At 39.9% G+C, this 13,803-nt stretch overlaps 1 protein-coding gene across 2 annotated transcripts; it reads right to left on the minus strand.

The window, feature by feature from the left end:
* Positions 1 to 6,725: 6,725 nt before the first annotated feature.
* Positions 6,726 to 9,622, minus strand: LOC149842938 (putative glycosyltransferase At5g03795). Of its 2 annotated transcripts, XM_090001651.1 has the most exons (5): positions 9,070 to 9,622; positions 8,185 to 8,378; positions 7,886 to 7,989; positions 7,641 to 7,795; positions 6,726 to 7,471 (listed from the first exon to the last, which is right to left on the minus strand). In XM_090001651.1, exons 1-5 carry the CDS (start codon positions 9,463 to 9,465, stop codon positions 6,779 to 6,781), a joined length of 1,542 nt encoding a protein of 513 aa, XP_089857777.1. In that variant the 5' UTR covers positions 9,466 to 9,622; the 3' UTR covers positions 6,726 to 6,778. The 2 variants fall into 2 exon arrangements, with proteins under 2 accessions (XP_089857777.1, XP_089857775.1); XM_090001649.1 differs by having other exon boundaries at positions 7,641 to 7,989.
* Between the last annotated feature and the right edge of the window lie 4,181 nt (positions 9,623 to 13,803).

Here is a 13,803-nt window from a genome sequence, read left to right on the forward strand (position 1 = left end):
TCCATATGCCTATTGGTTATGTTAGGCTTATTCAGGGTGATGTTTCCTTAGGTGCTTAAACTTGATAAATAATCCTTGTTCGAAATTATTGTTGTAAGTGAGTGTACTTGTGCATATACACATATGGAGTTTAGATCAAAACTGCATGGTTGTTCGTATGTTTTAATTGGATTGATTCATGAATGAACTCTTGCATTTGACACGAGTGTGTGCATGTCATGAAAACATGCATTTAATGTGTGTGTGTGAATTTACGCTTATGCCTATGAAATTATTGTTTCATGCACAATTTGCATACATGAATGCGCATTGAAAAGCATGTGAAAAGAATGCATAAGTGGCATACTTTTTATGATTTTTGCTTATGTATGCATTGATGGTCAATTGGATCATCAGGGGTTGGGTGAGCCTCGAGAACTAGTCGTTCTCTGATTTAGTTATTTTGATGCATTGCAACAAATCAAATGTGAGATTTGTTGTTTTACCACACTGTTCTATGTTGTCACGGGCTGTGGTCCCGTGAAACGCTTAGCATGCTGATGTGCAAGCTTATGATATTAGTTCTGCATGTAAATGTAAAAGAAATGAATTAATAACCAGATAAATGAAAATAAAGAACAGTGTAATTCACTTTCTCCTTGATGTCCCTGCTTTAGCATGAGAATCTTGGATATTGCGGTTTAGGGGAAACCGTGAGGATACAAAAACTCTGTGTGCGTTTTGTTGCCCCTGAACCCGATATTGAGGTTCTTCTCCTGGCCACGGTTTTAGGGAGAATCCACCACTTTACCCGGGAGTGGTGTGTTAGTCACAACTGTGAGTTTGTTTTGGTATACCAAGAAAGTGGCGCCAGTGGATGCTGTTTTCCCTAGTGTCCCCGACTTTGGATGCTGTTTTCCAAGGTTCCGATGGATGGTGTTGTTTCCTGATATCGGTCGACGGCTAAGTTTGGAACCCGGTAATAAATTACAAATTGTGTGTGAAGTTACCCCGGGAACCCTACTTGACCTCAAGGATTTGTACCCGTTTGGTGTATCCGCGGGCCATTGTAAATAAAAAAAGAGGAACTTAAGGATGTGTGCATTTAATAGTACATGCATATGGAAAGAGGAAAACTTAAATGGAAGATAATAAATGGTTCATGCATTGCACATGAATCATGCATATTCTTGCTATGCATTAGTTCATGCATGTTTACCTGTTCACTTGGTTGTTTATGTTGATCATTGTATGATGTTGAGCTCTTTTGCATTTAATTACCTTATTGATTAAGTTGTGATCAATGTTACATATTTCGTGTTCTCTCCTGTTAAATGTTTAATTATGCATGGATGGTTAATTGACTTAGGAATTGAGTATAATCGTATTCCTCAAAATATTACATGGATCTTATTTATGCTCTTTTTCTTATTTGATTCATTAGGGAAACCTGTACGCAGAATTCTTCGGATTTCTGACCCTCTTATTTTATTGGTTTTTCCCAGGCACAGGTGATCAGTGAAGTCGACTCGCTTCTGAGGGATACGAGGGTCATAATTGTTTCAGACGGCTTCACTTACGGACAGAGTGGCTCTACTGTTATTTTCTTTTAGTTCTTCTGATTTCCTGCAATTTGATATTTCACTGTTGACATGGAACATATTACTCTTATTGATTCATTAATAAAAGAATTCAGTGGATTGGTTATGATTGATAAATGTAAGTTGCTTTGTGGTGTGTGGTTATCTAACTGAAATTGGAACTGTAGGGACCCCAGGTCTCTGGGAGGTTTTCCGCAACTCTTAGAAAAAAAATCACATTTTTTCAAAGGTATGAGTTGGGGTCGTTACACTACTTGTGTTTGTACCTACAACGCTAAGAAGTGAAACATAAATATGTGTGTATTGAATAAGCATCACATGCATCATATAAGAAAGAAAAGTTAATTGAAGATAATAACCGATGTATGCATAACGAAGGGTTTCTGCTTTGGTAAGTTTATATATTTTTAACTATTCAAGCATTTGTTCTTGTTTAAGTTCAATGAATGATGGATAAATATTGACTTTTACAATTGTATGATTATTTAAAATAATTACAATACTTGTTGAACCTTATTATATTCAAATTGTTAAATATATGAAAGTATGAAAAAATCCCTGTTTATGAATTTTAGATTACATGTTTAGTATAGTTCTGCCCTACTGAAACATGTTTTGTCTGACTCTATGTATTGTTAATGTTTTTCAGGAAGTGAGTGAGCTTACGTGTGATGGCAGAAGGTTACGACGGGGACCAAGTCATACCTTTCTCAAACCTCTAAATTTCTGGAATAAGAGCATATGAGTTGCTCAGAACTCTGATATATAAATTTATTCAATTATTGATTTTTATTATTAATGATGGACATATGAGAACATTTATTTCAATTATGGATATTTAAATTTCCAAGTTCAAATGTTTGTTTGAATGTAAATGTAAACAAAAAGTAACATGCTAAGTTTTATTCTCATTTGATTTTTACTATAATTTTATAAAAGAATTTAAAAGTATTTTTAAAAAATTCATGATTTTTGGGACTTAAAATTTTGGTGTTATAGTACTGTTATTGTTTAACTCAATTTAACAGAAATTTAACCTTTGTTATTGGATAATAATAAGAATAAGTATCTAGTTGTTGGTTTTCGAAAAACCAAAAGCCTGTATCATAAAATTCAAAAGCTTAATGCTCATTTTTTGAATTAAGGGAAAATGTTGGCCCCTAAATACAATTCTCTCTGCATGGATTGAATCTAGAATATGCTAAACCAAGGAACCAAACGGGTCCAAGATGATCCATCCAAATACCCAATGTGGTGTGGATAGTGTCATGTCAACCAGAAGGATATAGATGCAGCTACATCAGCCAAATGCCACAAACACGTTATCTTCAATGATTAAGTCATTTCATATTAAATATCTTGAAAGCAACTTTTGGACATTAGTGCAGCAGTCGCTCCCAAAACTTGGATGAAAAACTGGATTTGGCTCACTCAGTCTTGATGTGAAGACCAAATCCAAACCATGCCAACAAAACTAAAGTGGCAATGGCCACAAAAGCCAATTCAGCCCCCAATCACTGACAAAACATTGGTGGACCTTCTGTTGGTATGACCCTTGACGTGCCTCTGCCCCACTGGAGGGTACACCTTGCTTCCACTCAGCATGGTTGGTAGGACCTGTCAGTGCACGTCTCCTTATGGTAGGACGTTGCAGGTTCAAAACTCAGTAGTACGTTGAATAATAATTAGTGGGGGTCTGCCTAACCCCAGCTTGCCTTTAAAAAAAAAAAAAAAGTAACAAGAACTTCACATGGGTTTGGAACTCGTTACTTCCTGTCTCACGAAGTCACCCCTACCACATCCGGCCTTGTGGGTTTAGAAGCATAATTATGACAATAGATAGCAAAAGCAAGATGCAAGATTAATCAAATGGGCATCAATCAATGTGAAGACTAAAATTTTCTTAGAGCAAATACAATTTTTAAAAGCTAACTTATAAATATCAGTGAAATTTTGAATTATTCACAATTTTATCACAATATTTCAAAGTATTACTGCTTTTTAGAAAAAGAATACAACATTTTTTTAGAAGGAAAATTTTAAAATAACCACCAAACATTTTGGTCTAAATTATGGGCACAGTAAAAGTTTGGAAGCTTTAACTTTCCACTAAAGATTTTGCGTGAGTTAGGCAGATGACACCAAGGTCAGTTATTACCTTCTTTATTATTCATTTAGATTGACCATTTTATCCAAACACATTTTCCAAATTAAAAGGCTTAGTTATTAGGAAAACATTTTCTGTCCTCGTTGACATGACTTTTCTCTCTCTTAGCAAAAAATAGGTTGGGATCGGGTTGGGTCAAGCTTAGGGGTGCCAATGGGCCGAGTTTGAGAGTGTCAATGGGCCAGGTTTGACCCAGAACCCACTCGTACCAAACCATATAGGGTTAGGTTTTAGTGATAAAGAAGGAGGTCCGATTAGAAACCGGGTCAGACCCAACGTGTTCGATTAGAAATCGGGTAAGACACAACAGTTTGTGAAATTTCATACCAGACTCGGGTCCGACCCAAAGACCCGTGATGTTTCAATAGAAAAATAAAAACCATTATTTTACTGGGTATGAACCAGATCTGCTTCACACAATCCTTATAGGACCGGATTGGACCTGGTACTAGCACTTAAAATTCAGACCTGGATTTGGACTCACCTAGGTCCAAACAAGATCCGACTCATTGACACCTCAAGCTTGATAGCAATGGACTTGGTTTTTGAAGAATAGATCCTATTATGAATCTAGTTCACTATATTCAAACATCTAGTCATCATATGAGTCATTCTGGTATAGGATTCATTGAAAATATATAAAATGTACCTATTTCTATGCGGAAAAGGTAAAATAGGTTACATTAGATCAAAGCACATTTTTTGCCAAATTTTGACCAAGATTTACCCATACCCATCCATATATAATCTTTCCCAATCTGATATGGATTTGGATATATGATATATGGATCTGATTTGGCTTAAGCGGTAGGAAATCTGACCCATTTAACATATCTAATACCTAACCTCTAAACCTACCTTCTATCAGTTTGGGTTTGATTATGTCTAATTCTAAATGTGATGTGAAAAATGGGTCGAAAATGGGTCTAATTAAAACTCGACCCATTTTAGCATTTCTAATACCTAACCTCTAAACCGACTTTATATCAGTTTAGGTTTTTTGAGGTCCAATTCTAAATGTGATGTGAAAAATGAGTCTAATTAAAATTAGAACCATTAAATATGTCAAAATCATACCAAAGACTAGCCCAAACCCAACTTGTATTGAGTGGGTTTTTCTGCAGTTTTTTAGACTTGATTTAGGTATGGGTCTAATGAGACATACTTTACGAACCTAGTTACACTCCTCATAAATAATAGAGTTGAAAATATGATGGATATGGTTCAAGTTAGGATGAATCCAATACTTGTTTTCAACTTTTGAAGGCAGGATCCAGTCCAAAAATAGGACCATATATTACTTGATATAAGAAAATAGATACACAAACTGATTTTTAATTAAAAAGATATACGACTTGGGTTTGACCCCATTATGATCCAGGTATGCAACATATGTTTATTTGATTTCAACCACACGTTTGGATAGACCCAAACTTTATCTATTCCAATTCTGAACTAGATTCATATATACACTATTCTGATCCGAATCAGATAATGTGAATCAAAACCTTTTTTTATTTTTTATGACAAAGCACCTCACTGAAGCGTGAAAACCCCTGAGTGGGAGCCCTACGACCATCTTGCCTTACGTGACCCACCTTTGAAAGCTACGAACACACCCGTGTGTGTCAGTGGAGTTTGATCCAATGCCTTCACCATAGCACAATTGGACATGGGTTAAAACTGCCACCCGCTTTTATCCCTAATAAAATGATGATTGTGATTAGGGGTGTCACCGGATCAGGTTTGTTTCGAACCCAAGTGAAACCAGACCTAAACCTTATTTGAGATGCTGGTATCAGGTTTCGATCTGGGCATAATTTGACCCATCATAAGAGAAACCGTACCTGGATATTTTTTTATTCTTTCTACATTGAAAATTTGTGGATCTTAGTCGAAACTCAGGTCGAGCTTAAGTCTAGCTAGTATGAAAGTTCACTAACCATAATCAAACCCTTCGGGTCCAACCCAGATTTTATTCAAACCTTCCTATTTATCCAAACCCAGACCCCATAGGGTTTTGGTAGGGGTCAAAACCCACTCAGATTCCCCGCTGCAAAGCAAGAAAGAATTTTGGAATTGAGGACAGCCAAGTGAAAAAGATAAGGTCACTTGATGATTGACGACTTTTATTTAGGGTAAAACCAGAATCTCAAACCATGAGTTAAATAGAGAATCATGGTTTACTGATGGTTGACGGTAGGGGTGGCAAAATCTGACACGATTCGCCAACCCTAGTCTTAGCTGGGTTTGGGTTTGGCTTAAACGGGTTCGTGTCATAAACGGCTCAACCCGCCTAACCCTTTTATTAAACAGGTCAGGTTAGTGTTAGGGGTATTTCACCCGCCAATCTGTCTGACCGGTTTAATAAACTAGTTAGGCATGTGGGTCAACCCGTTTACCCAAACCCGACACGCCAACTCGCCCACCAACCCGTTTACCTGACCCTAACCCGCCTGCCAACCCGTTTACCGGAACCCGACCCTCCAACCCGCCTGCCAACCCGTTTACCCGACCCACCCGCTAACCCGTTTACCCATTTACCCGAACCGACCCGCCAACCCCTTTACCCGACCCGACCCATTTATTAAACGGGTTAACCATGTAGTGTCGAGTTACTCGTTTAATAAATGGGTCGGGTTCATGTTTGCCACAGCCGACCGGTTTAATAAATGGGTCGGGTTCATGTTGAGGTATGCTGACCCGCCAACCTGCGACATGCCAACCCGACCCTATTGCCACCCCTAGTTGACGGGTTGGGTGCATTTGCAAAATTCTTTGGTGGACATTTGAAAAGCCAACCACGTTTGGTGGGAAAACTTTGATGGTTATTTGAAAATTACCCTTTTTAAAAATATCATTTGTTCTGAAACTCTCAGTTTTGTCCACATGATCAAAATGTGTTTTAAATTTTAATACTTCAATTATATATATATAAATTTATATTTCAAAATTACCACAATAATTTGAGAATAAAATGCAACTGGCACCGATGATGATGATTGATTCCATGTAATATAATATAACAAATTTAGACACCTGACTCGGTATCCTCTTTGTCCAAAGCAATATGAGGTCGTTGGTTTAGTCTTCTGAGCCATACAGAGTGAAGGATCATATGGAAAACATCATATCTCTTTGGTGGGCTGTTAACAACAAAGTGCCTCTGCACCAATCTCACCCTCCTCTGCATGGTTATATACCTTCTTGCTGAGATCCCCATCAAAATCTTTTTTAAGTTTCCGATCTCCGACACGGGCACCTGGACCGAGAACGATCCCCAATTCAGAACATCACTAAATGGAAGCACATAGCTCTGTGAGATGATCACTGGGACACACTCTGCATAAATTGCCTCCACAATCCTTGGACTAGCAACCTCATAGCCAGATGGGCAGAGGCAGTACTTGCACTTTCTCATCATATCATGGTAGGAGAGGCCCTTGGGGAGGTACTCATAGACGGCAAGGTCAGGGTCCTTCCCCTTCCAATGCTCTAACAGCACTGGCCTGATCGGTCCATGCATTCCTCCGGCGAAGAAAGCGAGGATCGGGCGGTGAGAAGCAGAAGGGCCGCCACGGCTTGGGGGTACACCTTGTAGTAGATGGATTTCTGGCAAAGTTGCATCCTTGGATGGATTGAATCCTTCAGACGTGTTCTCATTACAGAGTACTCGGATTGAATTATTGTATAGGTGAGGGGTGGCAGTTGATGTTTCAGGAGCCTGCATTGTTCATAATCCAATACAAATTGATTGCAGTTAGCAAAATACTGAAAGTGTTGTATGACTGAAAGAAGAAACAGGGGGGGAGCAGAGGAGATAAAAGGTAGAAGGATGCTTTGAATGAAGCAGGGACAAACACAAAACATAGAAGAAAAATTGTGATGCTCACCCAATCATGGCAGGAAAGCATGAAATGATCTGCCCCAGCATTCCTATCCCAATAACCGTACTTCTTCGAGACCACTTCGATGTAATCAGCCACGAAGCGCTTGACAGGGTTGAGATCGAGCGATTTTCGATCGAAAATATAATGTATCAAGAATACTACAGTGAAGGGAAGGAAGAACACATGGGCTTCTTCAGGATCTTTTGTTCTGAAAGAGGTTGCAACTTCCATAGCGTGAATAAACTGACCTTCCATGGAGTATATGCACTTGCAGGGGCCATCATGCACTAGTGGTGGCTCACCTTCTTCATATATATAAACTTTGAATATCTTCTCCATCTCAATGTAGCTTCTGCATATCAGAAGTGTATTCATTTCAAATGGAGTAGGGAAACAGAGCAAAAACAAAGGAAGAACGAGATTGAATTATGCTAGACCATCAAGTTTCTGATTTTTTTTTCTTATGAGATAGGTTTTGCTTTCAACTATGAAACCATGTTGGCTATTGAACAACAAGATGTGGGCGTCTGAGATATGAAAGACTTACCTATGAAATGCATGTGAATTTCGATATACTGGTCCTTTAGGAGTGTAATCAGCATCTTTAATAGGCGTCTGGTTCTGATACAGGGCAGCCTCTTGAATGGCGGCTCTAGCTCTTGCAAGAGCAACTTCAATCTTTGCCAATTTGCTTGCTCTTTTCCTCTCTTTTCCTAACCCATCGACATCTTCATCTTTTTTCTGTTCAACATTAAAAAATCGTCAAGATTTGAATTACTGAAGATCAGAATCCAATTCAGTACCCACTAAGAAGTTTAAAAAGGAAGATAAAAAAAAGCAAGCTTGTCGCTCTTAGCACGCTCTTCAAAACCAAAAGGGAACCCAAATCATATGGTGATGGTCATGTACACAAATTTCATAATTGAAGATTCTATTATAAACTAAAAAACAAGGAGTAGCAGGAACAGCAAGAACAAGAAAAGTCTCTCATTCTTGCTGGCAGTCTTGTTCACTTCACTCTTGACTAAAGCCTAAAGCAATCGAAAGAGTAGGTAATCCTCAATCCCCACTAAATGAAAGATTGGAAAAACAAATATTGTTTTAATAACGTAGTAGCTGCATCGACGACCACGATGATGATGAGGGTGATGATAAAAGGAGCTTTTTTATCCTTACTTCCTAGCCAAAAAAAAAATGGAGAGAAAGAAACGAAAGAATTCAAAGAAAAGACATGAAAATTATCACATACTCTACAGTTGAGAAGAGAGATGAAACAAACATTAAACACGTTCCTCAATCATCAAAGAAAAGAAGGAAAAGGAAAAGAATATCGGTCAACTGAGATGCTTTGTTCCATGCTGTTATGCAAAAAAGAAAGAAAATCATAAATCAGAGCATGTACTATTAGCATGAAAAGAAGAAGGTGTCTCACCCTTCGTGAATTGAGGATTGTTTTGTTGGTGGGAGGCAGAGGAGCTGAAGCGTTGGACAACAAAAGAGGAGGAGCAGGTGGTTGGGTTTCTGGAGAGGTACGCAAAGGTGAAGATGGGGATGAAGAATTTGCCGAAGAACTTGAGGAAGGAGGAGAAGGAGAAGGAGAAGGAGGAGAATTGGAAGGAGAATAAGGAGAAGGAGGAGGAGGAGGAGAACTGAAAGAAGAAAAAGGAGAAGGAGATGGAGGAGGATGAGGAGAAGAAGGTGGTGGGTATCTCCATCTAAGCTTTGTTAGAAACACAGAGTTGTCTGGTTCAATTCTGTAAACAACCACAGCTATAAACATTAAAGGAATCAAGAAAACAAGAGAAGAGGAAGCCCACAAGTCCCTCATCTCTCTCTCTCTCTCTCTCTCAACTTGGGCTACATCTTATGGTTTTCTGATCATGATTTGCAGAATAGAAAGTCTTGGGTGTGGGGCAACAAACAAATGCCATTAACAGGAGCAAAACTTAATGGTGGTCTCGACGTTGACAATTTTACATGCAAAAATTGCGTGTTTTCTGTGGTGATATGGTGGATTTAGCATGTCCTATCACATATTCTACAGGCGTCATAAACATCAATTTGTCCAGGGAAATAATCGCCTAGGTAAGCAATCGAAACACGCAAGTGTGGAACTAGAGAAAGTATCCATAAGAGGGTTAACATTTTTATGGAAGTTGGCGCTTGTTTCGTGTCCTTTCCTATGGAAGAGACCCTCCAAGTAGTTGATTGAGTTCTACTGTTTTTGCTGATAAAAGGGTATCTTGCATGGGCAATAAATTGATTGAAAAAAAAATAAAAAGAAAGGCAAGGGATCCCCAAGGGTTTTACCAACGGGGTGACGGGGAAGAATGGGGGTGGGGGTGGGGGTGGGGGTGGGGGTGGGGGTGGGGTTTCCTTTAGATTATCCAACAAAAAAAGTTTACTTTAAGTTTATAGTCTTCATAATGTGCTCGTTATTTCAAGGAGGATTCGGGCATAAATTGAGTCAAGTTTCAAATAGACTCAGTTTTGTTTTTGTTTTGCTTTTTCTTTTTTCAGGTCTAGAAATTGGACCCAAGCTTGACCATTCAGGTTCAAGTTGTGTAACTTTTAATTAGGTCAGATACCATCTTTTATTAACATGAGGGTATATTAACAAACTCTACTGTAAACACTTGTAAATTGAAAACCCTATAAAAATCACTATTCTAAAGCATACCAATTTAGACATGAAAAGAACACTAGTTCAGCTTCAGGTGTTTCAAGTTGTTTCATTTTTAAGTTCAGTCTGGTATTAAAAGGGTTTTGTTAAGATCTGGTTTGAAAAAGATTTATAATTGAGTGTTGCCCTCCCATTCTCTCTCTCTCTCTCTCTCTCTCACACACACACACACACACACACACACATATATATATAGGGTACACATTAAAAGTTCAATTTTTAACCAAGTTGGGTTAAGGAAAACCCCAGCTAATTGGAGAGAAAGTGCATTTTTTGTTCACAGTTAAAAGTTTAGGTGTGTTTTTTATGAAAAGGAAACTTTAAGGGGGCATTTGTCTGCCACACCTCAGACCTAGGGCTGGCTGGCAGTGGACTAGGGGAAAACGGGCCCTGCCCTGCTTTGGCCCTTTTGGACCGGGGATGGAGGACATAAAACTGGAATGGAGGTGGAGATGGAGGTTAAAATCAAAACCCGTGCGGAGATGGACTTACGCTTTCTCCCGCCCTGCCCCATCCCATCCTCAATCCTTCTTTAGGGATGGCAATGAACCGAGGGAAAATGGGGCCCAACCCCGCCTCACTCCATTTGGACCAGGCGGAGGACATGAAATGGAGATGGAGGCAAGGATGGAGGTTAAAATAAAAACCGTTGCGGAGACGGAGGGCAGCATTTTGAGACGGGGCGGGGGTGGTGACTTTTTCACCCACCTCCGCCCCCGCCTCGGTTCACTGCCATCCCTATTCGGACGCCCCTCCACCCCCTTGCCCTAAACCTTTAAGTGGAAAAGGGGGTCCTTGCATTGAAACAAGGGTCTCTTTTCTTGAGGAAAGATGTTACTCTGTTTGTGCCCCAACAGTTGGGGCTGCATAAACACATGAGGCCCAATGCATTTCCGCGAAAAACAACCCACTTTCTGTGACACACAAACGCCCTAAGTGCATTTTTTATTGCTGTCAATTTGTTAGGTGCTTTTTTGAAAAATTTCCCTTTTTTGCTTATCTAAGAAGGAACTCGTTTATGAGGTGAGTTTAGGTTTCAGACCTGACCAAACCAATGGGTCTAACAAGATAGAGTGGTGTCAGGTCTAATCAGTTCGGACCCTATACACATGAATGTAATTAAATGGATCCACATTCACTGAATATCCATCACAAGCATGTTCTATTTAGACTCTCATAAAGTGGACAAAATATGACCATCACTGAAAAAACCAAAAAGGAAAAAAAACGTGAAAGAGAAGAATATGGTCATATACAGCCCAAACTGGCTGATGATGGATCATAGCCTTCGACTAAGAAACAACAATAAAGATGCGTGAGCTATTTAGTTGTAAAGCAGAGGGCATAAAAATCCTGTTTCAACCAAACCAGAGCGACCCATTTAGGCAACAAGGGTGTTTAATGCATATGTTGGGTTACCAACACCAATTAACGCTTTGAGCACCACTTATGGAAGAAGGATATCGGTTGGCACACAAATTCATTTTGCTAAGTATAGCGAAAACCTAAATGCACATTGATGGGGGGGTCATCTACCGCTATACAATAGGCATTTTTTCTTTAGGTAAATATTTGGTACTAATGAAGGTTGCCAACTAATAGATGCAAGCTGTAACAACCATAGTCAGTAATATACCAACGGGGGCTCCGCGTGGTTGGTCGGAGCCGTCAGTGCACGTCTCCCTGTGGTGGGACGTTGCAGGTTCAAAACCCCAGTGGTAAGATGAATAGTAACTGGTGGGGGTCTGCCTAACCCCAGCTTGCCTTAAAAAAAAAACAGTCAGTAATACGTGAAATGGAGGTTTCACTTACACAAAAAGACGCTGAAAAAACCAACATAAAAAAATGAGTTGCAAAAAATAATACATACAGGTTTAAATTCAAATTGGACCCTCACAAAGGACCTTACAGTTTGATCATGAACCAAACATTGCTATATCGTGAATATTTTTTTTATAACCAAACACACTTGAGCATAATCAGGTGCAGTAATGAAGGCACACAGAAGATTTTAATGTGCCATCACGAAAGCAAGCATAACGCAGTTACATGGTTTCTTCAAATAGCAAAACACTTGGTTTTTCATGCTAAATATGGAGCAGTGTTGCTAAAAGCTTGCCACGAGATGAGGCACTGCCTTTTGGTGCCTCGAAGAGCACAGAAAAGGCTTAAATGCCATGAGGCGTGCGCATCATTGATGTTCGGTCAAATGCGGTTGCTCCCATTTGACCCAAATTAGAGGAGGCCCCGATTAGGTCACTCCCCTCTCTCACCCCCCTTTCTCTCTCGTCTCTCCCTCTCTATCTCTCTAGTCAGAATCTCTGTGTCGACCACCATTCATGGCAATCACCAAGAAACCATTGCAGCCTGGCAATGGCCTCAACTCCAACGTGCCGGTTACCTGATATCAAAATGAAAGGTTTTTCAGCACAATACCTTTTTTCAATGGCTGATCTCATTTACATGTAGGTGAAGCAAAACTTTATGTAGATCTTTTAATCTTTTAGTTTTGTAATATTTTTCTCAAATAAAGCATTTATAAATACTACGTGATGTTAATTACACAAAATGCTTATTAGCTCTTCCATGTCTCCAAGGGCAATTCAACATGGACAGATAGGGGTGGCAAAATCTGACACGATCCGCCAACCCGACCCGCCGACCCGCTTCGTAGGCAGGCTCGGGTTTGGCTTAAACGGCTTCGTGTCGTAAATGGGTTGACCCGCCTAACCGGTTTATTAAACGGGTCGGGTTCGTGTTAGGGGTATGCCAACCCGCCAACCCGGCTGACCCGTTTAATAAACGGGTTAGGCGGGCAGGTCAATCCGTTTACCCGAACCCGACCCCGACCCCGACCCGCCCGCTAACACGAACACGACCCGCCAACCCGCCCGCTAACACGAACACGACCCGCCAACCCGCCCACTAACTCGCCAACCCGCCCACTAACTCGCCAACCCGTTTACCCGACCCGAGCCAACCTGTTTATTAAACGGATTAACCGTGTCGTGTCAGGTTACCCGTTTAATAAATGAGTCAGGTTCGTGTTTGCCACAGCCGACCCGTTTAATAAACGGGTCGGGTTCGTGTTGAGGTATGCTGACCCACCGACACGACCCGCCAACCCGACCCGATTGCCACCCCTATTGACAGATACAAAACACATAATTCAAACACAAATAATTGGTACCATATTAAAAGTGCAGTTTCCTTCAATTATCATCCAAACTAGACAAATAGTTGGCACCTCAATCAATCACATTTAATTTCAATTATCCTGAGAAACATGTTTTTGCTCTCGGACAATTAGAGAACAATTCTAGAGACTTGATTGGTATTTGAGATGTGTTAAATACTTTTATCACACAACGGACACTAAAACAAGACTAAAATGGATTGTACCTAAACCTGGCCCAATGCTTAAATGGAGCAAAAGATAATCGACCCCACTTGGTTAAATGAGCACAAAGAATAGATCCGACT

The sequence above is a fragment of the Nuphar pumila genome, chromosome 3 (genome assembly GCF_984573655.1).
Source record: "Nuphar pumila chromosome 3, dmNupPumi1.hap1.1, whole genome shotgun sequence".
In the NCBI taxonomy this organism is placed as follows: Eukaryota; Viridiplantae; Streptophyta; class Magnoliopsida; order Nymphaeales; family Nymphaeaceae; genus Nuphar; species Nuphar pumila.